This window comes from Emys orbicularis, chromosome 9, assembly GCF_028017835.1.
Source record: "Emys orbicularis isolate rEmyOrb1 chromosome 9, rEmyOrb1.hap1, whole genome shotgun sequence".
NCBI lineage: Eukaryota > Metazoa > Chordata > Testudines > Emydidae > Emys > Emys orbicularis.
In genome coordinates this window covers 104089891-104112274 of record NC_088691.1, presented here as the reverse complement: position 1 = coordinate 104112274, position 22384 = coordinate 104089891, and the positions used below count along the sequence as shown (strand labels likewise).

At 47.3% G+C, this 22384-nt stretch overlaps 1 protein-coding gene across 3 annotated transcripts in view; it reads right to left on the bottom strand.

Annotated features, from left to right (window-relative positions):
• The window catches only part of TP63 (tumor protein p63), a 133582-nt gene that overhangs the window by 16821 nt on the left and 94377 nt on the right, over positions 1-22384 (bottom strand). For 2 of the 3 annotated variants that reach the window (XM_065411310.1, XM_065411312.1), the window contains 4 exons: positions 4179-4365; positions 2096-2211; positions 1638-1747; positions 752-888 (listed from right to left, as the gene is read on the bottom strand). In XM_065411310.1, the coding sequence (XP_065267382.1) occupies positions 752-888; positions 1638-1747; positions 2096-2211; positions 4179-4365 (550 nt within the window). The remainder of the gene's footprint in view (positions 1-751; positions 889-1637; positions 1748-2095; positions 2212-4178; positions 4366-22384) is intronic. The other variant, XM_065411311.1, reaches the window with a different exon arrangement.

Here is a 22384-nt window from a genome sequence, read left to right as displayed (position 1 = left end):
TCTTTGATACTGTATGAATGGCCTTGACAAATGGGAAATGAGTCAACAAGAGAGCGTTGGGCAAACAGAAAATCCACAACTAACTGCATGCAGGACAAGAAGCGGGTCTTTCCACACAATACAATGAATCTAAGCATCTCCAGGCTGCCTAGCTCCCAGTGAATCATTACCATATTGCCCATAACTCTTTAAGAGAATGGGTTGAGCGGCAAAGAAGTAGAATCTATTGATGAGGTAAATCCCTACAGCTTGTTGTTCCAAGCTAAATTCTGGGGCCTGGCTAAGTGGAAATACTGCGCAGGCAGGAATCCAGGGCTTTTTGATTGGGTTAAGGTCTGGGCTTAACAGGAGTCTTGAGTCCAGTCCCCCTTCGGTGGAAGGGTAGCAGACCAACCCTCAGACCATGTTCCATATTTAGGATCTCTGTAACACTATTCGCAACAGACAGGATTTCAGTGCTGCGAGGGAATCTGCATGCTACCAGTGACAGAAATGCTGGTGGGATAGCAGGCCCACTCACTGTACCAACAAGGCAATCTGTTTGAGAGCAATTAACGTTTAGTGGTTTTAATTCACTGCGCAAGCAGAAACCCTCCAAAGAGCCTTTTCTAAGAGAGCGGTGATTGCTCTTCCACCCCACATCCTCCAGCTCAGTCTTCTCCAATCTTAGTTGCTCTGGTACCGAAGCTGGCGTGCTCCCCATGCCCTGACAGCTTAGGCTGCGAGCCACCCAACTGTGCCAGCTACTTACGGCGCTTCGTACCGTCGCCATTCTTTGTGCTGTCAGAGACTTGCTGCTTTCTAATGCTGTCCTCGTCCGCTTTGCGGTCCCTCCCCGGACAAGCGCAAATGCGGGCTTCAAAACACCGGCGGCCTAGGACTTGTCCACTAGAGCGAGGAGAAAGAGGGGAGGTGTTAATTCAGGCCCAGCGGTGACCAGCAATGCATTCGCACATTGAAACTCAACACAAGGGGGCAAACTTTCCCTCCTACCTGGATCACAACCAGAACGCCCCACATCTGAACTAGAGACCGGCTAACAGCTACCTGCTTTGTGCACCCATACACATTACTAACCACGCAAATGGATCCACTCGCTGATCACTGCATCTCAGCTTGTTCTGCGAATCCCTACAATAGTACTGCAGTCGCTGAACGGCTGCTTGCGTTCGCGACGCAGCCACCGGGAATTTCCACCTTTGAGCATCTCAGAACTAGACACACGCGGAATCATTTTAACTGCCTCCACCAAGCTGCATGGCACAGACGGGGCTTTTCCCCTGTAGATCTCAAAGCAGCTCGCAAAGGTGGGCAAGTGTCACCAGACCCATTTAAGAGATGGGGAAACGGGCCCACAGAGGCTACGTGACACACCAAGGTCTCACTGCGAGTAATGCAAAGTCCGTGCTGGAAATAAACACCAGTTCTCCTGAAGCTCAGCCTGATGCCCTGATCACTGGATCACCCTGTAAAATAGGGGTGAAAATAATTCTGCCTCCCGCCCCCTTCATTTTTAGGAAGTCTACAAAACCCTCCTGACCAGGATGGGAGCAGGGAAGTAATGTCGCCTGGCAAACATAGGGCAATGCTCTCCAATTCCACCCTCCAGTGCTACTGATCTGCTGCGTGCTACTCACTCTCTTGTTTCCAGCGTTACGATGATGAGGATCGGGCGGCGGTTCATCCCACCAACACAGCTGCTGTTGCACATGAAGTTGTACAACACCGTTGTGAACTCTGTGCCGACCTGGACACAGAAAAGCCGTGATAAAGGGGTGAGTGCAGATGGAAGGAGCTGTGTATTCCTCTTTCCCCCGCTAGCTACACTTTTATCACATCATATCAAAGACGGGCCGCAAACCACAAGGGTTGGGTCTGGATTTCGGCTTTCTCAGAGCATGGGGAAGTTCAGACTCTGGCGGGGTCCTGCTTCAAACCCCTCTGTGAGGAGGAGGAGGAGGAGGAGATCAGCAGGCTGAAGAAAGAGTTAAATTCTCCTTTAACTAAAGCAAAGAGCTTTTCAGAAGTCCCCTCCCTTCCGTGCGGGGCAGGCTTTGTTAGAGAGGGCAGGGGAGAACACCGATCTCACGCTTACCTGCGGCGGTTCATAGGGTACAAGTACACTCTGCCTTCCGGTGATGGGGTCTTCCACATACTGAGCATGGCTGTTTCCTTCCACCCGGATCAAGTGGCTGGGAGGGGCGATCTGCCCTGCAGACGGAGGGAGGAGGCAGAAGGAAAGATTTCCTGTGAAGGAAGCTCAAGCCCAGGGGAGCGTGATCTTCCACAGGCCTAGGACACGCTATCTTCCTTACTCAGCTGGCTCCCATGGCCACGGATGTGATTATTATTCTCACCGCACCTCACGGAAGCAGGGAAGACAGACGTGCCCACGGAGTATGTAGCGGAGCAGGGACTTGAACCTGCGTATCTTGAGCCCCAGGCTCGCATACTAACCACTGGACCATCCTTCTCTGGCGCTCGAGATCAGGTGACCAGACAGCAGATGTGAAAAATTGGGACGGGGGTGGGGTGGGCGTAATAGGAGCCTATATAAGAAAAAGACCCAAAAATCGGGACTGTCCCTATAAAATCGGGACATCTGGTCACCCTAGCTCGAGAGGAAGCATTGCCCTGCCTTTGAGAGCTCCACATTTGGGGCCTTGTTCCAGAAAGCCACTCCATGAAGGTTTTCATCCCATGCCTGGCCTTGAAAAGCCCGTGCACAAAGCAACTGGAATCCTTCAAATCCCCACTCCTTTTACTTGCTTTCCAATCAATACCCTACATAACACGGCTGCCTCCTGCCACTCCTGCCCTGACGGCGAGACACGGTACAAGCGAAAAGAAAAGAAAGGGATACAAATGCTCTCCGTAGCAGTCTTTGAACGGCATGCTCTCCCATTGGGCAGTCCTCTTATCTCCCTTCTTCCTGTCCCTAGCCCCCTGGCCAAACAACTAGAGCCCTGGCTCACTGCACTGCCTTGTCTAGTAGTTTAGGAGATTGTAACCTCCCCAAGGCAGGATCTGTCCGCTGCCATGCACAGCTAGGGTGCTAGATAAACAACACATCTGGGCCCCAAACCAGATGCTTTTCGAACCCACGTGAACTTGGGTAAGAGACAACACAGATGTTAAGTTTGGAAAAGTTAAAAACCTGGGACATCTTTATAACGACTGCTAGCAAACTAGTAATAGCAGGAATAAGTAATAAATTAAGAAACAACAGATTGTTAACTAATTAATCCTGATCAGATAATGCTCAACGAATAGGAGGACGGTCTACAGCACTTGGTGTTACCCTCCTAGAGACAAACATCCCTGCATCTCTGAGACGTGGATTAAAGACTCAAGATGATATTGCATCCTGTTACCGGATCCCTTTCCCAGTAGCACAGAGATCATTCCTGCATAGAACAGCTGCCTTTTGGAAAGGGAGCGAGTCTGGGGAGGTTGTCTGCGCCAGCATGGTGCAGGGTCAGATGCTGACCCAGCATGGGCAGCCTTGTCGTTTATTTTAGGCCTGCCTTCCCAGGGCTGTACCGCTACATTAGTGGGAGGCCTCCAACTACACAGGGGTGGCCAACCTGAGCCTGAGAAGGAGCCAGAATTTACCAATGGACATTGCCAAAGAGCCACAGTAATACGTCAGCAGCCACGCATCAGCTCCTGCCCTCCAGTGCCGCCCACCAACCGGTAGCCCCGCCGGTCAGCATCTCCTGCCTGCCGCAATCAGCTGTTTCGCATGCGCAGGAGGCTCTGTGGGGAAGGGGGTGGAGCGAGGGCATGGCAGACTCAGGGGAGGAGGTGGGAAGGGGTGGAGGGGAGGGGCAGGGCCTGTGGCAGAGCCAGGGGTTGAGCAGTGAGCACCCCCCAGCACACTGGAAAGTTGGCATCTGTAGTTCCAGCCCCGGAGTCGGCGCCTATGCAAGGAGCCGCAGATTAACCTCTGAGGAGCCGCATGCGGCTCCGGAGCCACAGGTTGGCCACCTCTGAACTACACAGAAAGGAGGGAGGGTCATCAGGCCCTCCCGGGTTTGTTACTCAGCAAACCTTCCCTCTAACATTGGGCCTAGAATCCCATCAGGCCACGCCGTATCCACGCGACCCCAGCGATGCCCGCGCACGGGGGTGTGGCTGAGGGCAGGTGCTGGCTCAGCGCATGACGCTCGCCTTACCCTCGTTGAACTCCCGGCTCAGCTCGTGGTTCGGGCAGCGTTTGACCACCTCAGTGACGTGCTCGGCCTTCTTGTAGACGGGCATGGCGCGGATAATGGCGCCCTGTGGCGGCGGGGTCATCACTTTGACCTGGATGGGACATGTCTTGGCGATCTGGCAGTACAGCTTCTTCAGCTCGGTCGAGTACTAGACGGGAAGGGGGACAAGAGAAACATCAGTCCATATTTGCAGTTGGGGAAAGAGGGCAGAGAGCCAACGATGCAGAATTACGTGAGCTGTAAAGCCCCGTGCACAGGGGGCTACTCAGTTTGCTACGGTGCATCGGCTGTGGATCCACTCTATTCATTTACTCTCCACGCATTTTACACAAAAGAAGTGTCAAGTCAAAGTTCCCTGTGGCTCATCGGGCCGACGTGGTTAAGGTACATCAGTTTCACAGCCAATGGTACATGTGGCCAGCATCCTGTCCGACCGCCTCTGACTGCCCTCACCCAATGAGTCAGGTACCCATTATACTGCTATGTGAACTGGAGCTGGCCTGTAATCAAGCATCTTAACCCCCCCAGCCACCGCACCTGACAAAAGAAATGGAGATGGCCCAATTCTAACCACCCTGCATCAGAGCAGCCCTGAGCCACAGGAGCATTTGAAAGCCAGACCAGCATGCGGATCTGAACCGTCATCACATTTTGCAAGTGGGCTTCCTATCTCCCCAGTGGTCCGACATGAAATCATGGACCTACACACACCTACAACTCGGTGGATATTTGAAAAGGAGATCCCAGTCTGAACTGTGCAAGTGGGGCCCATCCCAAAGTATTTATTTTATGTTATTTATACAATATGCACTTCTCTCAGGGGCATGCTAACGGTGACCCTACGTAGCCCCTCTATGACCTCAAAGCGCTAACTACCCCTCGCCGCAGAGACATATGGTGTCTTTTTACACGTCGGGAGGTCAGGCATAGAGAATTGAAGCGACTAGCCCAGAGAGAGAGACAGTCACCAGCCTGGAACAGAACCCAGAACAGAACTCGGGCAGAGAGTCCAAGACATGGGCCCTCATCAGTAGAGTACCACTCCCTCTCCTGAAAGGAAGATGCACGTGTATGAAGAATACATCAGACTCCAGCTGCGTTAGCTAAAAATAAAACCATTACAGTCCCCCTTCCGTTGGCGTACCTGCCGCAGTAAGGCCCCAGTGCAGCTCAGCACCGCAGCACGTAAGTCCCTTTGGCTTCAGCAAAGCACGTGTGCACCCACGTATTAGCAATGGATTTAAGCAAGTTCTTAAATGCTTCGTTAGATCAGAGCCGAAACTCTTTTTCGCTGGATTCTCTCCCTGAAGGTAGTGTCCAGTCTTCTCTGCTACCTGAAATACTTCCACAGACACCCCCAATCCCCTCCTCCTCGCCCCCTCCCCCCCAAAGGCAATTTGAATCCATGTGTAAAGAAAATCAGCGGCTCACACACTTAGCTCTGGAGGCCTTTTCTCCTCATGATGCTCAGGGATGTTTAGAGCTTGTTTTAGTCTTATTATTTATGTAAAGAAATGCTCTAGTTCCGACAGGAGTTATTTCAGGGCAGTTCTCCAGCCCGTGTTATGCAGGTCAGACTACGTGACCACAATGGTTCCTTCCGGCCTTGGAATTTATGAAGCACTGCCTCCCTAACCACTTGAACCACAGAAATTGCTGGCATTCTCCCACTGACTTCTATTAATTTCTGATAGTGGAATGCGAGCAAAAGCCCCAAAGTGGTTATTTTCTTTAAAATGTCTTTAACGGCAACAGCTCATCTACCTGCTCCCAATTGTTCAAACAAGGAGGCAACAGGTATGTACAGGTTACCGACGCCAGCTGGCCATCACATCCTGCCGGTACAGGACAGCCTGGCACACATATGGGTAGGTGGCTGGTCATGTGGCAGCAAAGGGATTAGCAATTGCTATTCGGGGGATTAGGTGTGTTTCAAAGGTTACTCATGGCAACATGCAAGAAAACCAGAGTCAGAAGAACTGGGGAGTTAGGGGAAGTGACTCAAGGCCATCCCACTGCCCGGGAGTTTGACACCACTGCAGTCGAGGTGCTACAAATGTTTTAAGTTTTCAGATTTTCTAAAATGTGAAGACGGAGTTTTGCAATCTGTTTTATGTGCCTTCAGGCTAGAGATTAAACACACAAAGGATTTACCCAGCCTGCGGAAATGGAGAACGTGCCAAACAATAAATAAAAAAAAAAAAGACAGGTTGCGAAACACGAATCTAGACAGTGGGCTTATCAAAGGCTTCTTTTTAACCTGTAATTTCGTACTTATTCTTTTTTATTAAAAAGTAATTCCTTGCACAGTTAATTCACTGTTATTTTAGTCTGAATGCTACCATATCCCCAAGAAAGGAAAAATTAAAAAAAAAGAGCCAGCCTCATTTTAAAATGTTGGGAAGTTAAGCAACAGAATGTTATTCAATGCATTACTGTGGTACCTGTGCGCTGCAGCTCAGAACTTATGGAATCAAATTAAGTCGCTAAGGTTTGCAAAGCCAACTAACGATCCAATTAACACTAATGGAAACTAAGTGTCCAAATCCCTTAGGCAGCTTTGAAACCATGCACAGCCCAGCATGGTTCAATAATAAGGACAAAGCATGTGCTGTAGGGGACAACAGCTAGATGTCTATAAGTGTTTGGAGAGATAAACAACAAGGAGGAAGAAGAACTTCAGCTGATCCGTGGTAGGTACAAACTAGGTGTAATGGGTAACATTACATTACGAGCAGGATCTTTCAGGTCAGGTTCTTTGAGTGACTGCTGTTCTTTTCAAAAGTGAAATCTTAGCAATTTTCACCCAGGAGAATCCCAGTGTGTATATGCACATAGGGATCACTTTGGCCTAAGAAATGCAGCCAACGCTGGGGAGAAATGCAGAAGGTTTTTAACACAATGATTTAGGACAAAAACGAAGAATATTGCATCCATATAAAACTGCAGGGGAAATTATTAAGCAGACAGAATCTACCTTCCCCTAATGAAACTTGGCCAGGTCGCTGGAGATAACACCTTAACCTGTGTGACAATGCACATTATCTTCCATGATGTGGACTGGAGTGTTAGATCTCATTTAATGGAACGAGTGAGGGAAACTTGGAAAAAATTCATTCCTCCCAGGAGAGGAGAGGTCCCCTGTTTAAGCAGCGATACTGAAGATTCTGGGGCCTGGTCTCACAAGGACCCGCGTACTCATCTCTGACAGACCCAGGCTGGAGTTCAGCGCATCACAGGAGTGGGCCAGGCATGACACTTCATATGCCACATGCAGCTGCCAGCGTATAGTCGACTAATCTGTTCTTTGTTCAAGGCATCATCAGTGCACCGCAAAGAGGGGCTAGGAGCAATAGCCGCAGCAGAAAGGCAAGCGGGCACTGAAGGGGAGAGGACAGGAAGGTGAAACAGCCTTACTGCTCCCTTGCTGGCCAGTGGTTCAAGTCTCATCAGGGCAGCACAAGGGATAGGACTCTGGGAATCCCAGCCAAACCACAGCATTCAAAGCCATCTCGGGCAAAGCGGCCCTTCAGCCTACAGTCACCGAGAGGCCACAGTCATGTAAGCGCAGTGTAAATCTGTCCATAAAGTACCTGCTGTCAGCTATTAAATAAAGCCCCTTGGGGCTTTTGTTCCTGCCAAACCCTTCGTGGTCATTTGTAATTTGAGTCCTAACTCTCTATTGGCACAATAGACGGGAACAGCTCGTTCACGGTGACTTCTAATCAGGTCAGTGATATTATCTGAGTCTATGTAATAGAGAGATATAAAATATATTTTCAAAGGAGGTTTGTGTCGGTGAAAACCTTGGAGACAGAAGCCCTCTGTGCATACACAGAAGATGTGTATATTTGGGATGAAATGGAAGACCTCTCCGGCAGATTCTTCTTCAAATGTGCATGAACTCCAGTCGAACTGCTCGACTGCCCGGTAACATCCCTGGTACACGAGGCATAAGGCATGGCCGGAACTGACTGACGCCATGGCCAAGCTGTTCTGAAGCACCTATATACCAATGCAAGAGCACCACTGCGTGCTGCAATACAGAGGTGAAGTATCACTGAGGCTGCAACATAAACAGTGTACTCAACTCCAGACAGAGATGGACAATTTGGGGAGAGCAACAAAAAGAGTCCTGTGGCACCTTAAAGACTAACAGACGTATTGGAGCATAAGCTTTCGTGGGTGAATGCCCACTTCCTCAGATGCAATTCGGGGAGAGGTCACAGGTGGTCCTCAAAGGTTACCAGATGGGTCCTGGGACTAGGTTATGAGGAAAGAACTAAGCATGCCATTCTTGCCTAAGTGACAATGAAGGGGATAGAGGTCTACAAAAGAGCGTAAACATGCGAGAGAGAAGTTATTTTTAAGGGATACAAAGAGATGTAACTGAGTAATGGGCTCTGAAATCAAGAAAGGAAATATCTGGACTTTGCTCCAATAGCTGTATTTGCTAGCGGAATAAATATCCCAATGGTAGTGGACCAGTACATTCCCAGTTATGAACAATTCAGCATGGGCTGAGAGATGGGCTAGAAAACCCGATAAGACTTTTCGTACTGTAATCTTTTCTTCTCGAACTGGCAGAAGCCAGAAAATTAAGCCAGAGTCAGCACTTCATCCTAAATGGCACTGTTGTTTTTTGGAAGAAATTAATATTGTGGTATAAATAAGGGGAAACTGGCAAGTTTGGACCAATTGGGTCAGATACTTTACAAGGTCAATATCCTGGCTCCCCCGGATTATGTAATCAAAATGGCATGATATGCAGTGAGAGTATAAAAATGAAATTGACTGGGAGGAGAATACTGTAAGTTAGCTTTGCTCAATACATCAGCCTGTCATTTTGAAACACGACAACTGTTATTATCCATTAATGGGAACAAGAGCTGAACCAACACCACAGTCCAGGGAGCTAATCCTGAACACGCCAGAGAGAATTTCTATTAGACGTATGGAGCAGACAGTTACTTAAAACAAATGCATTAGGAATACAGCCCAGCTATACATTCCCAGCTGAGAGAGAAAGATAAGCTTTGCTTAGCCTTTTCTTTGGGGTTCAAGCACTGTGTGTCATGTCCAAATAAGCAGACTGAGATTGCTAAAAACAACAGTAAATTCTGCTCTTTGACTAATAATACGTTTTAAAGGAAAAGAAAAAACATTCCAATGACTCCAGCCCTGCCCTCACCACCTGCCTGAGCAGACATACTATATTACACACTCTTGGCATCCCCACTGGTAATTCAGTATCACAATGCGTACACATGCCAGCTCACATCAGCCGACACCTGTCTGATTTCTCAACAAGCCCCCTTCTCCTTAAGGTGGGTAAACAAAAGGTTTAAAGAAAAACCTTTCAGCTCCCAAATGAAGCATTTTCAGCTAGGTAAAGGAAGGGTCTCTTGGAAGGATCTGCTCTGTTTGTGCAACGCAAGTCGCGTGGGCTTTCCATTGAGTAATGAACTCCCAGGCAGAACTCTGATGCAGCAAAACCCCTGACACGCTGCTTTAATTCATAGATTCCAAGGCCAGAAGGGACTACTGAGATCATCTAGTCTGACCTGCTGCAGAGCACAGGCCAGAGAACCTCACCAAAACATTTCCTCACCCAGATCTTTGAGAAAGCATCCTGCCTTGATTTCAAAATGGCCAGAGATGGAGACTCCACCAGGACTCTTGATAAGTTGTTCCAGTGATTAATTATCCTCATTATTAACCATTTACACCTTATTTCCAGTCTGAATTTGTCTAGCTTCAACTTTCCAGCCATTGGATTGTGCTATACCTTTCTCTGATACATTGAAGAACTCATCAGGAAACATTTGGCTCCCACGTAGGTACTTACAGACTGTGATCAAGTCACCCCTTAACCTTCTCTTTGTTAAACTAAGGAGATAGACTCCAGGATCTCAATAAGGCAGGTTTTCTAATCCTTTAATCATTCGCGTGGCTCTTCTCTGAACCCTCTGCAATTTATCAACGTCCTTCCTGAGCTGTGGGCACCAGAACTGGACACAGGATTCCAGCAGAGATCGCACCAGTGCCAAATACAGAGGTGAAATAACCTCTCTGCTCCTACTCATTTATGCATCCGTGGCTCCCATTAGCCCTTTTGACCACAGTCGCACGGGGAGCTCAAGTTTAGCTGATTATCCACCCCCCCCAAATCCTTTTCAGTCACTGCGTCCCAGGATCGAGTCCCCCATTCTGTAAGCATGGCCCACATTTTTTGTCCTACATGTGCATATTTACATTTAGCTGAATTAAAACATGTTGTTTGCTTGTGCCCAGCTTACCACGCGATCCAGATCGCTGTGTGTCAGTGACCTGTCCCCTTCATTATTTACCATTCCCACAATTTTTCAGTCATCTGCAAACCATCGGTGACGATTTTAGGTTTTCTTCCAGCTCATTGAGAAAAATGCTGAGTAATGTAGGGACAAGAACCCATACCTGCAGGACCCCATTAGAAACCCTCCCAGTCCGTGATGATTCTACATTTATGTTTACATTTTGAAGACTTTATCAGTTAGCCAGTTTTTCATCCAGTTAATGTGTGCCATGTTCATTTTACATCGGTCTAGATTTTTAATCAAAACAGTGTGCCAGTCAAATGCCCTACAGAAGTCTAAGTATATTACATCAAACACTATTCCCTTTTGTCAATGAAACTTGTGATCTTAAGTACCTCTTTAATGTCCGTCTCAATTTCCAAGCTAGTCAAGTCCCTGTGGCCCAGCGGGCTTCTAAATAAGAAAGTGGCTCACCCAACACCAGGAGTGCCCACTGTTAATGCCGAATACTTATGACAATGAACAGAATCTAGGATGCCATCTAGGGAATATAAGATCCTCTATCTTCAAGTCCCTTTCACTCAGAACAATAATGGTTAAAAACAACTTAAACCTTCCCCCAGCAACTCACTTTTTAGTAAAGCTCATTTAGTTTGGGATTCATTTTAAACTGCAATTTCGCCGACCCCGCTTGGCTGCAAGTTTTCCACCGCTACACTGCAGCTGAGATACTGTCCGAGAAATAGAAAGTCCTCTGTCACCAGAGGGGAAACTGAGTCTCTCTGTTCTGCTAGCTGCCAAAACACAGTGCGTAGAGAATTCGGACACATGCATTTTTGTATTCGTTACTGGGTTTCAGTTTGTTTGAGATGAAATTGTTTTTGTTTTTTTTTTTTAATTGTTTGTTCATTAGCAACACACTCTGCTAGAAGCTTAATTTCCTATGTGCAGAGGCGTTCCAAGGAGCAACGCCAAAGGTTACACAAACAGATTCCTAGGGAATAAAAGCAAATGGCTTAAGAAAAGCCAAGTTAAGTAATTCTGACATCAGAATGGCGTGGAGGGGGGAATTCCTCTTGACTCAAAATAAAATCTACAGATTATCTGAGACCAAAGCCACGTCTGTGTTGATGGCAAGTACTTATAACATCGGCCATTCACCGATGATGTATGAACAAGATGCTTGTGAGCTAGTCTGAATTCAGAGCCTGATCCAATAGAGACTCAGTCAGGGGGGGGGGGAATCACATTGGGTTTCCCAGAAGAATTCACACTCAGCATGCAAGATCAATCCTATAAACTCAGGAGATCCTTGACTTGACTGCCAATGTTGTTGCTGCTTTGGGTACAGAAAGGGCTGTATAAAGCCAGTTCCATTCTCCGGAGAGAGAAGGGAGACCAGGGCTTTCTACTAAACCTGCCCTTCCTACTGACGAAGACGCCGGCTGCATTCAAAACACTGAAGCCAAAGTTGCTGCTCAGCGGCCATCTGTCCCGCACACTACACCCTTGAGAGCATCCCAGGCTTGGGCTGAGCGGACACGGAAACCAGGAAAGCTAATGGGAGGTGAGGGTGCTCACGAGCAGACCCTATGTCAGGAAAAATAAGACAGTGCTTTTGGAGGTTTGGCTCCTCACATCAAGGGAAAGCCAACACTGCCCATCTCTTGCACTTTCCATGCCCTTTGCAGACCACGCTGAAAGAAACCTAACAACATACTTGCAAAGGAGAAACACATCACCCTCGGTTTTGCATATGGGGAAACTGAGGCACAGAGAAAATACTCTCTTGTGCAATGTCCAGCCAGAAGATCACCCTTTGCTCCTCAAAATGTGCAGGAATAAGACATTGTGCGGTGCCTATACACAGTTGTATTCACTGCACAGGCAGCTGCAGAGTCTGTGTGAACGTGGAGAAAACCCCACATCCTTGCATTGACACACAGGATGTGAGGGGTGTCTCTGAACTAAAGGGCTCCTTTGCAGTTCAGCTGGATTGTAACTCCCTTTATCCAGCACTTTTCCCCCCGCCCCCCACTCCTCTCTCTCCCCCTGCAGACTGCTGGTTGCCAGACATGTACGCATTGCACTGATGAGCTATTAAAATCCTTCCTCCAAGCGCTTTTCCCCAAGAGCCGGAGCCAAAGGCCGCCTGTTGCCACCTGTCAGTTGCGGGGATTAATTACCTGAACGGGGCTGGGAGCGGCGCATTCTTCCCCCGGCCGCACCCACTAAGATGTTGACATCAGACAGGTGGGCCTCATATCTGTGCTGTCTGCAACCGTGAAGGGGGGCTTGGCGTGGGGGCGGGGGAAGAACGCAGCTCCACAGGAGAGAGATGGGGAGCGTTTACACTGCAAACCACAAGAAGAAGAAGGGAGGAATGTGTCACAGTAATTCTTTGTTCCCTCGGGGCACGACAGCACTAAATGCTCTTAACGCTGGACTGGACTCCAATGGCAGCTGCTCCACCTTGGAAGCTTTAATAAAATTTAAAAAGAAAAGCCGGCCTGCCTAGGTAAACGGGGATGAGGAGGGGTGGCTGGGAGGAGAAGGAGGAGAATGGAGAACTGTAGCCTCCAGGCAAGAATTCAGAACTGAGTCGGGTGTGTTGGGTTCCCCCCACCCCCTCTGAGGGATCAGCTAACCCTTTACCCATTTCTCTGCCTGACACTTTGGAGCTGCTGGGATTTCTTACTAATTATATTTCACCTCGCAGTCACTTGCAGGAGGCAACCAGGAAAAAAAAAAAAAAAAAAGCAGGATGCATCCAGAATAAACAATGGGATCAGAGTCTCTCGATACTGGAAGACTGCGCGTCGGAGTGGTACCCAGGATCGCTGGAAAGCGTACCAGCAGGCTAGCTGCCATGGAAGCGGGCCACTCTGATCACTGGATGGGGATCCTGAACTCCCCTGGTTATGTATGTTTCCAGTCCACAGATGGTCTCAACCGGGAGAGAGCAAACAGCCGGCCCCTCTGAAATTCAGTCTCTGAATCCACACAACTAAATTACTATTATTATTAAATACTCTCAGCAGGATTCTTTGCTTTCTTCAACTCCAAGAGTGAAAACACTGAAAGATCAATCTGCCACTATACGTCAAAGAGTGGAAGACTTGGCAATACTCAACCCCCCAAGCCCCCTAAACTGTATGCTACGGTCCTTGGCTCTTGCTCGAATAAATTCATTCAAGCAGGACTTGTGCTTGGAGTCAGTGGAGATGGAATAGTGGAGCGGCTAGAAGAAAGCTCTAATTCTATTCTGCACATCCACTGTTCCAAATAGGGCGAAGGGCAAGGAGATTAACTTCCAGCCCTGTGCAAGGCACTCCCTTCCCTCCTGGGCATAGAGAACCGACCCCATTGTACACCCTTATCTGCCACTCCTCCCCACACTGAATACACGTTCATCCCTAGTCTTCCCATGTACATAATACCTGCTTCCCCAACACAATCCTAAACCAACATGGGGTGGTGCTGGAAGCAGAGAGAACACAAAGACTGACCGGGGGACACTGACCCATACACCAGTAGAAAAGCAGAAATGTTTCCAAGCAAACTGAAGTTGATGGGAGCTGCTGGGAGCTCCCCGTTTGGGGAAAAGATCAGGTCACTTCTTTAGGTGTCTATATATGGATTTAGACTCCTAACTTTAAGCTCTTTAAAGTTTTTGAACATTTTGGATACAATATATTGGCTTTAGCAGTACTTGTGTGCTTAGTTGTGTCAAAAAAGCGATGGTGATAGAAACTGAATTATGCCATTTTACCGTTTAATAAATATTTGCAATCAAATTCTAAAGACTGACATTTGAGATTTTTACATTTCATTTCAATTTTGTGAACAAGGCCTGAATTCATCAAAAGCCTGAGGGAGCTGGCTTGAGAACAGGGTTTATTTTTGAATGAAAGACAGACGAACACTCAAAGGGTTCTATTTTCAAGCAAAAAAGCCCAACTTTTGAACATTTTTATTGCAAAATATCATGTTGGTAAAGATCTATTCTCACAGGGAAATGTGTGAACATGTGACCTTTCACAAACTTCAGTGCAAAAATCCTGAAACATACGTTACGAATAACTGTGTGAACATTTTCACAACTATGTACAGCCCTACAGTCTTCAATACAGGTCACACTGCCCAAACATACTAATGCAAAGTTATGATTGCTGGAGAAAGCCATAACTTTTCCTTTTTTTGGTTTACATATTTGAATTCTTTACCTTTTCATGAATGCGTTTCTCTCCTCTTTTGGAATGATTTTTTAAAAGTTTTAAAATTTGAATTAAAAAAAACTTCATGCAACCACTCAACTTACCACAAACAATCTATCTATCCTCACCCCCGTCATTTTGCTTGGATATTGCATCCATTTTCCCTATGTTAGCTGGCTCTGTCTTTTTAATTGCAGGTTCTTTGGGGTAAGTACTGCATTCTCCTTTGAGTCTGGAAAGTACATTTTGGGCACAACCACTGTCTAAAGAACAACATATATGGGATACATCATTTCACATGGGAAAAATTGTGCAGAAGAGGGGGTCCTCAGTGACTTAAAGCTGAAGACAATGGGCCAGTCCTGCAGTCCTCACTATACAGACAAAATGCCCATTGACTGCAGTATCTGATCCAGTGTTACTAAATACAGTACAGGAATCTCATTGCACTAAGTGATTTCTAGAGTGAGATTTTTTTTTTTATTTATCCCAAAAGTAAGAAGTACCTTCAACATATTCTTGCATCTATAGTTGCATACACAGTATGAACTAAAACACTAACTCCTGGCCCACTCAGGGTAGTGGTATCAAGAGGACTCAACCACTGGATTGACCTCCAACATACACGGCTTTCTGAAGATTACATGCTAGCTCAACCACAAGTTATGGGCTGGATGCAGGAATCACAGAGTAAAATGTTGTGGCCTGTATTATTCAGGAAGTCAGATTAGATCATCTGGATATAGAGGGGTTTTGTTTGTTTGTTTTTTACAGGGTGTATATTAGATCATTCCACCTCTCAACTGAAAACATCCGAAGTCCTTGAATCTGAACCCGGGTCTGCCCAAACAGGATAGAGCGTTAAGTCTCACCGACTTCAGTTTAGCTCTGCACTGCTCAGCAAGGGTCAGCTTGCATGGATCTGAGCGCAGGGTTACAGCCCTGAGCTGATTTTTCACGTTATCTTACAGACAAGGTCAGGTCAACAGGGAGCCACAAGTCAGGGTCTGTAAGAACAAGTCTTCACAAAGACTGAGAACTTTCCAAGCCCCCAGGAATCTCAGGAGCAGCGTGCCAATGTAAACCCGGAAGGGAAACGGACTGCAGGCCTTCGTGAAACTGCTGGCCTCTCAGCGTGCACCACCAAAGCAAGATGCTGCAGCTAAGCAGTGAGCACACTGCACAATAGTGGAAAGTAAAACCCAATTTGACAGCACCCCCTTAGTTGCAAGGCTGCTCTGCACCGAGCCTCCTGCAGCCAATACTAATAACCATTTCCTTCCCACCTCCCTTATTTAGAAATATGTTTTACACACACCGGCCACTCCCAATTAGCGCCTGTGAACTTCCTGTTCAATCGGTGCCACTCCTGCGTAACTGGAAAAGTGAAATTAATGTTGAACATGCCATGATATTTCATTTATCATTCCTAATCCAATAGAATTAAAGACGGGCAAATCTCTATTCAAAACAGCACATTGAGCCTATAATTTTCAAAGGAGCCTATAGGGTTAGGCCCCAAATCCTACTGAAATAGGAACTAGCGACCTACCATTAATTCCCTTGCAACACCCATCCTTCGGGTTCAACTAAAATGTATAGCAGCTTATACATTCTAAGTTACAGGCAGCCGAGGCTTCATTAACTCATCCTGCCAGGTACTATGTTGAGCACCCCTGGATGGCAATACATCATTAAGGGCCTTTTGAATTCCCTTCAGGCCGTCACATGCACCAGCCTGACTCCGCATAATAGGGTAGGCAAAGCACATGGAGCACTAGTGCCTTAGCAGAAGGATTATCTGGGTTCTTACCCTGCTCCCAGCGCTGTATCAGAGCACCTGCCAGCGATACACTGCTTTGCACGTGAGAGATACCTTCTTTCACATATTCATAGATTCCAAGGCCAGCAGGGACCATTGTGATCATCGGGTCTGACCTCCACAGAACGTGCCCCAAATAGTTTGTAGGCCATATTTAAAAAAAACCCCAAAAACATCCAATCTTGATTTACAAATTGCCGGTGACGGAGAATGCACCACGACCCTTGGTAACTTGTTCCAGTGGTTAATTACTCTGACTATTACAAGTGTACATCTTATTTCCAGTCTGAATGTGTCCAGCTTCCACTTCCAGCCACTGGATCGTGTTAGACCCTTCCCTGCTAGAGTGAAGAGCCCATTATTAAATATTTGTTCCCCACGTAGATCCCTACAGATTATAATCAAGTCACCCCTTAACCTTCTCTTTGTTAAGATGAATAGATTGAGCTCCGGTAGTCTATCAACATACGGCATGTTCTAACCGTTTAATTATTCTCATGGTTCTTCTCTGAACCCTCTCCAATTTATCAATATCCTTCTTGGTGTAACTTTAATACATTTGCTACTTTATTATCATTTTAGTTTAAAAACAACTCTCCCACTAAGGTGACAGACGCAGTGATTTACTGAGCATCCTAAGTGTGCAGCGTATCCCTACTGAAAGATTATATACTTAAACTGTCAGCTCTTCGGGGCAAGGACCATCTGTTTGTGCTGGATTTGTACAGCACTCCAGGCGTTGCAGTCCTGATCCAGGACGAGGGCTTTTGGCTGCTACATCTATACAAATAATAAATAATGACAATGTAACCTTGGCTGCTACTCTGTCAAAAGTGAAGTTTTACAATAGTTCGATTTTAGCACAATGCTCTCTGGTTAATTTTAATTATTTTAATCATTTCATTTCCCTCTACTACCTCCAAAAACAAAATCAGAAAGACGAATTCCCTGTGAAATAGGTAAATAAAAACTGTGTGTTCTAATGTTTTGGCAGAATGGGCCTGGCACCGTGAGAATTTAATTAAAACATTTAAGAACTGGACCAGAAAAGCATTTTCATTATTGAAAGTTAGTGAATAGTTCAATTTCATCTGACAATCTGTACATCAAGCTTTAGAACACGTAGCACCTTTTGGAGGGGAACTGGAGGAGCGGGATGGGAGAGGTTTCTTCTAAATCTCATCTTATTCGTCTCCCCTTTATACTTTCATCTCCCCCAATAGATCAATCTCTGGTTCAAATCCATCCAATAGAGAGGCAAGGTTGCTGCAGGTAAAACTATACGTATTTCTTTACATTAAAATACAAACTGTTTTAGCTGCACTGAGAGATGTATCTGCTAATGAGGATACAGACAAGTCACTCAGGCCCTGATCCTGCAGACACTAAGCACATGCTTAACTTGAAGCATATGTGTAGTTCCTTTGAAGTCAGTGGTGCTACCAATGTGATTACAGTTAAGCATGAGAGTATTTGCAGGATTGGGGCCTTGGTTTAGAAAGGTCTGGATTCGACTCCCATCAGGGGAATAGGAGTCTTTCAGTGGACTTCAGTGAGAGTGGAATTTACTCCCTATAACTAACACACACACACACACACACACACACACACACACACACACACACACACACACACACACACACACACACACACACACACACAATTGCTTTCAAAGCTATGCTGCACAGAACAAGCGCAGAATGCCAGCTTCTCAAAATACTGAAATCCAAGATTGTTTTGTTCAGGCTCTGCTTTAAGCCAGGCACAAGATAACTATTTCAAATTCCCTTCTCACTGAGTGCAGCTGAGAAAGCGTAAACGTTCCATGATCATCTAAAGCTCAGCTGAAGAGGACAGTGTTTGCTTCCCATTTTTTTCCAGATCTTGGTTGTTTCAGGTTGAGTTGTCCAGGCATGCTGAATCATGCCAGTCAAGCTCCCTAGTCCAACCAGCCTGAGGAAACACTGTCTGAATAACCTGACATCACACTTCTGAGCAAGTATTTTTCCCCTCCTTAAAGGTACAAAAGTGGTTGTTAAACCAGGCTGACAAATTGAGAAAGTGAAAAGCAAAGCAACTCAGAATCACTGGGTAAAAGAGGCAGCAAGAAATAACCAGAAGGAAAACAGCAGCACATACAGTCTTTCCACCGACTGACTATTTCTGTGCACACTTATTCGGGAGAGTGTTCAGAGTAGTGAAGCTAAGGCAAAGTTGAGTGGTCCTATTGGCCACTGGGTGTTGGGATCACGGAGCTCTGCAAGGATCTGGGGTTAGTTTGTGTGGTTCTTCTATTCATCTGAGTCTTGACCTTTCAGATCTGAATGTGGGATCAAAGCCAACTCAACAATGCAATGCACAACTTTGCCAGCTCCACCGTGGTTTGTTGGTTTGGGACCAAAACCGGGTAAAAAAAGGTTCCATCCTCAAACCACAAATCCACCCTTGTAGACTACTAAACGCATGTGCAATAGAAAGATTAACTGTTATGTATTGGCATTGCTGTGGCACCTCTGATCCTGGACCAGGACTGCATTGTGCTAGGCTCTGTACGACCACATCAATCCACGTGCCTATTTGAAACACCCTGCAGAGAAGACAGCAGTACAGACTGAGTCTTGCAGACCCCTGCAAAGCTGGCTTGAGCAATGGGTTTGTAGCTGGAGTTGAATCACAAGTTCTCTCTGATGTCTCGACACTAAGCCAATGATCTAGTGGGCGGAGCAGAAAACAAGAAACTAGGAAGCCCACCATTCTAAGCCGGGCTCTGACACTCACTACAGCTTCCCTAGCTGTTGAATGTGTTTACCTACCTTCAAGGGACTTGTTTGTAAAGCATCACTATCGTGTTTTCTATTACAGTACTGCTATTATAGAGGGAGACCAGACCAGAGGGGAGGCCAGGTTATTAAAAACGGTGAGACTGTCCCAGTGAGCACTAGATGCCATCTTGTTTTGACAAGGATCCCAAGGGTACCCCAGCCCTGCAGAGGTACCCCAACATAGTTCCCAGCAATACACTGGAAGGCAGGGCACTCAGATGGGTTGAATGTTACAGCCAAGCTCCCCACGTTCTACTGCACGTAGCATGGCTGGTTTGCTCTAGTCCCACATCTGGGCTGTCCGTGTTCCACGGATAAGAAGAGCTAAATACGAAGTCAGGCTACATCCAACAATGGCGGCAGAAATGTGGAACACCTGCCCCCACAGCCAAAGTGGAGTGAGCAGCGTTGTGCCCTGGCGCACAGAGCAGCGCCAGGCCAAACCCGAGCGGTGCTGCGACCCCAGGCCGTAACGCCTGGAGCAGGGAGCCAGGCCCTGCCCCACGGGATGGGAGCTGCTGCTGCTGCACGGGCGGGCTCACTCTGCAACCCGCAGCCCCATCTGGGCTTCCCCTCCTGGCCGGGATTAGAGTAGCAGTGCCGGGGCAGAGGATGCTGCTGCGGGTGGTCGCTGCCCCCTTGGCGGGGGGAGGAAAACGTGGGTCTATGATTTTGGAGCCTAGGCGGGTCATGAAGAAAAGACAAACTGCAGCTGGTGGGTCGCCTTACTAAAAAGTTTGGTTCTGTGATCCCCCCCTGCATCCCTGAGTCCCACCCTTGATCCATTCAATTCTCTTTTCCCCCCCATTTATTCCACCCGAGGGGAATGTGCAGACTCCTCTCCAGTTCCGTGCTCTAATGAACGAGAGTATTAATCATACACAGAAAAAGAAAAAAAAAATTAAATCCGTCAGGCTTTCAAGGCTGTGGCAGGGCCAGGAAAAGGCATAATTAAGGTGAGTAATTTTCCTGTTCACTTCAAACGCTCCTCTCCCTCCCCCCTCCCCCCCAAAAACTAAGATGAGGATAGTTCCCATCAGGCAAAGCTTTGGAGCAAGTAGCAGCGTCCCCAATTTCTCCATAAATGCTGCAGGCCACAGGGCAGAGGCAAGTCCCAACTGAGCTCTTGCCAGTAGTGAAGCTCTACGGCGCCTCTGGTCTTGTCTTGTGCATACCTTACAAGTAGCATCACGTCTTCTATTTCGCTGGCAGCGCACACATGAGCACCTTGTTCCTTTGCTTTGACTGCAGAAACAGCAAGCCCTGAGTGTGCACACCCACCTGCTCTGAGAGCGGCGATTTCCTCCTGTAAATCTGAAGCATTCCATAGGGTAGTATTTCAGCACAGATTTATGGACCTCCTTTGTAGAAAGGGTTCGTCCTCAGCATCTTCTTGCTCCGGACAGGAAAGGCAAGCACAACTCCTCTGCCAGAGAGATGCTGGGTTTTCACTGAATTTCTGAGTTGCACCTTGTTCTCCATTTGAAACCAAGTACAGGTAACAACAAGTTTTCTCCACATGAACCGCCAGGGACAGTCCTGTTTCCTGATACATTATGCACGATTTCCAGGATTATGTCTATGCAAATCCTCTCCTCTTCCTGCTACTTACGGAGTGCTTCATCAATCATTCAGTGGGACAGCCAATAACGCTACCCTGGCTAGGATGTATCTAATCGGGGGAGGAAGACAACTGGCAGCCAGGACTAGCAAATCAGTTAAACAAATCAACCATGCCCCAGTTTCCTTATCTGTACACCCCGTCTCTCGCATGGCATTTGTGAGGCTTAATGCTCCTAACCTGCTTTGAGATCCCCTGAAAAGGGTCCTCTACGGAGGGAGGTCGTTATAATGGAGCAAGAATTTTACTACTCTGGAGGGGGTCCAATTGGATATACGCTCACAGCATCAAAACTGAATATACCCCTTTCTGCCAGGGCACCTACATTCCTGGGCTCATTAACCTGACCAATACTGGGTGTTTGTTTTGAATGGGGGGGGGGCAAAGAGGGGTTGGGGGGGGGAATCTCACTGGGAGCTATCCACAGCTCTCAAAGAGTTCTAGGAAAGCAGCAATTGATTTGGATGCAAATGTTGTCAATAAAACAGCTGTGATTCTAATTGCTATTAACCTTGCAGAGACCACAGAATCATAGACTATCGGGGTTGGAAGGGACCTCACAAGGTCATCTAGTCCAACCCCCTGCTCAAAGCAGGACCAATCCCCAGACAGATTTTTTTTTTTTTTTTAACCCCAGTTCCCTAAATGGCCCCCTCAAGGATTGAACTCGCAACCCTAGGTTTAGCAGGCCAATGCTCAAAGCACTGAGCTAGCCCTCCCCCAGGTTAAATGCTGGAAAGTATTATTTACACAAGAGAACTCTGGGGGGGCGGGCGGTGAGAAAACAGGACTAGGATGTGGAGTGTAACCATGATTACATAGCCTTGTCAACAGTATTTTGAGACCTGCATAGCCTTGTCAACAGTATTTTCTCCAAACGCTCCCCCTACCACAAGAACCCAGCCAAGTACATCCCCGGAGTTAGCTTTCGTCGATGTGGTTCCTCTGGAACCTGCTTTCACAACCAAGACCTGATTCAGCCCGGTACGCAAGCAACTACAGAGCTTCAAGCAAGGGAGCAGCCCCGCTGACTTCAAAGGGATTATGCACATGCTTAAAGTTACGCACTTGCTTAAGTACCTTGCTGAACTACAGCCTCAGCTCCCTGGGCACTGTGGGAAACACCATGTTTGTAAAGAACCATGTTCAAGAACCTAGTAACCTTAATCACACCACCTGCCACATCCCTGCAGCTGCTAGGCAGACCACCAAGCCACTCCTTCAAAACCAACTTCCTTCAAATACCCTGACTGACCAGTCAGTCCGTGGCATGTTCCCCATCTCCCTGTCTCCCTGAGATAATGCATGAAGCCTACCCAGCCCCGGGCCCACTCCACATTGTACAGCCAGGAGAAGCAGGGGAGAACATTGCGACTGGGACATGGAAAG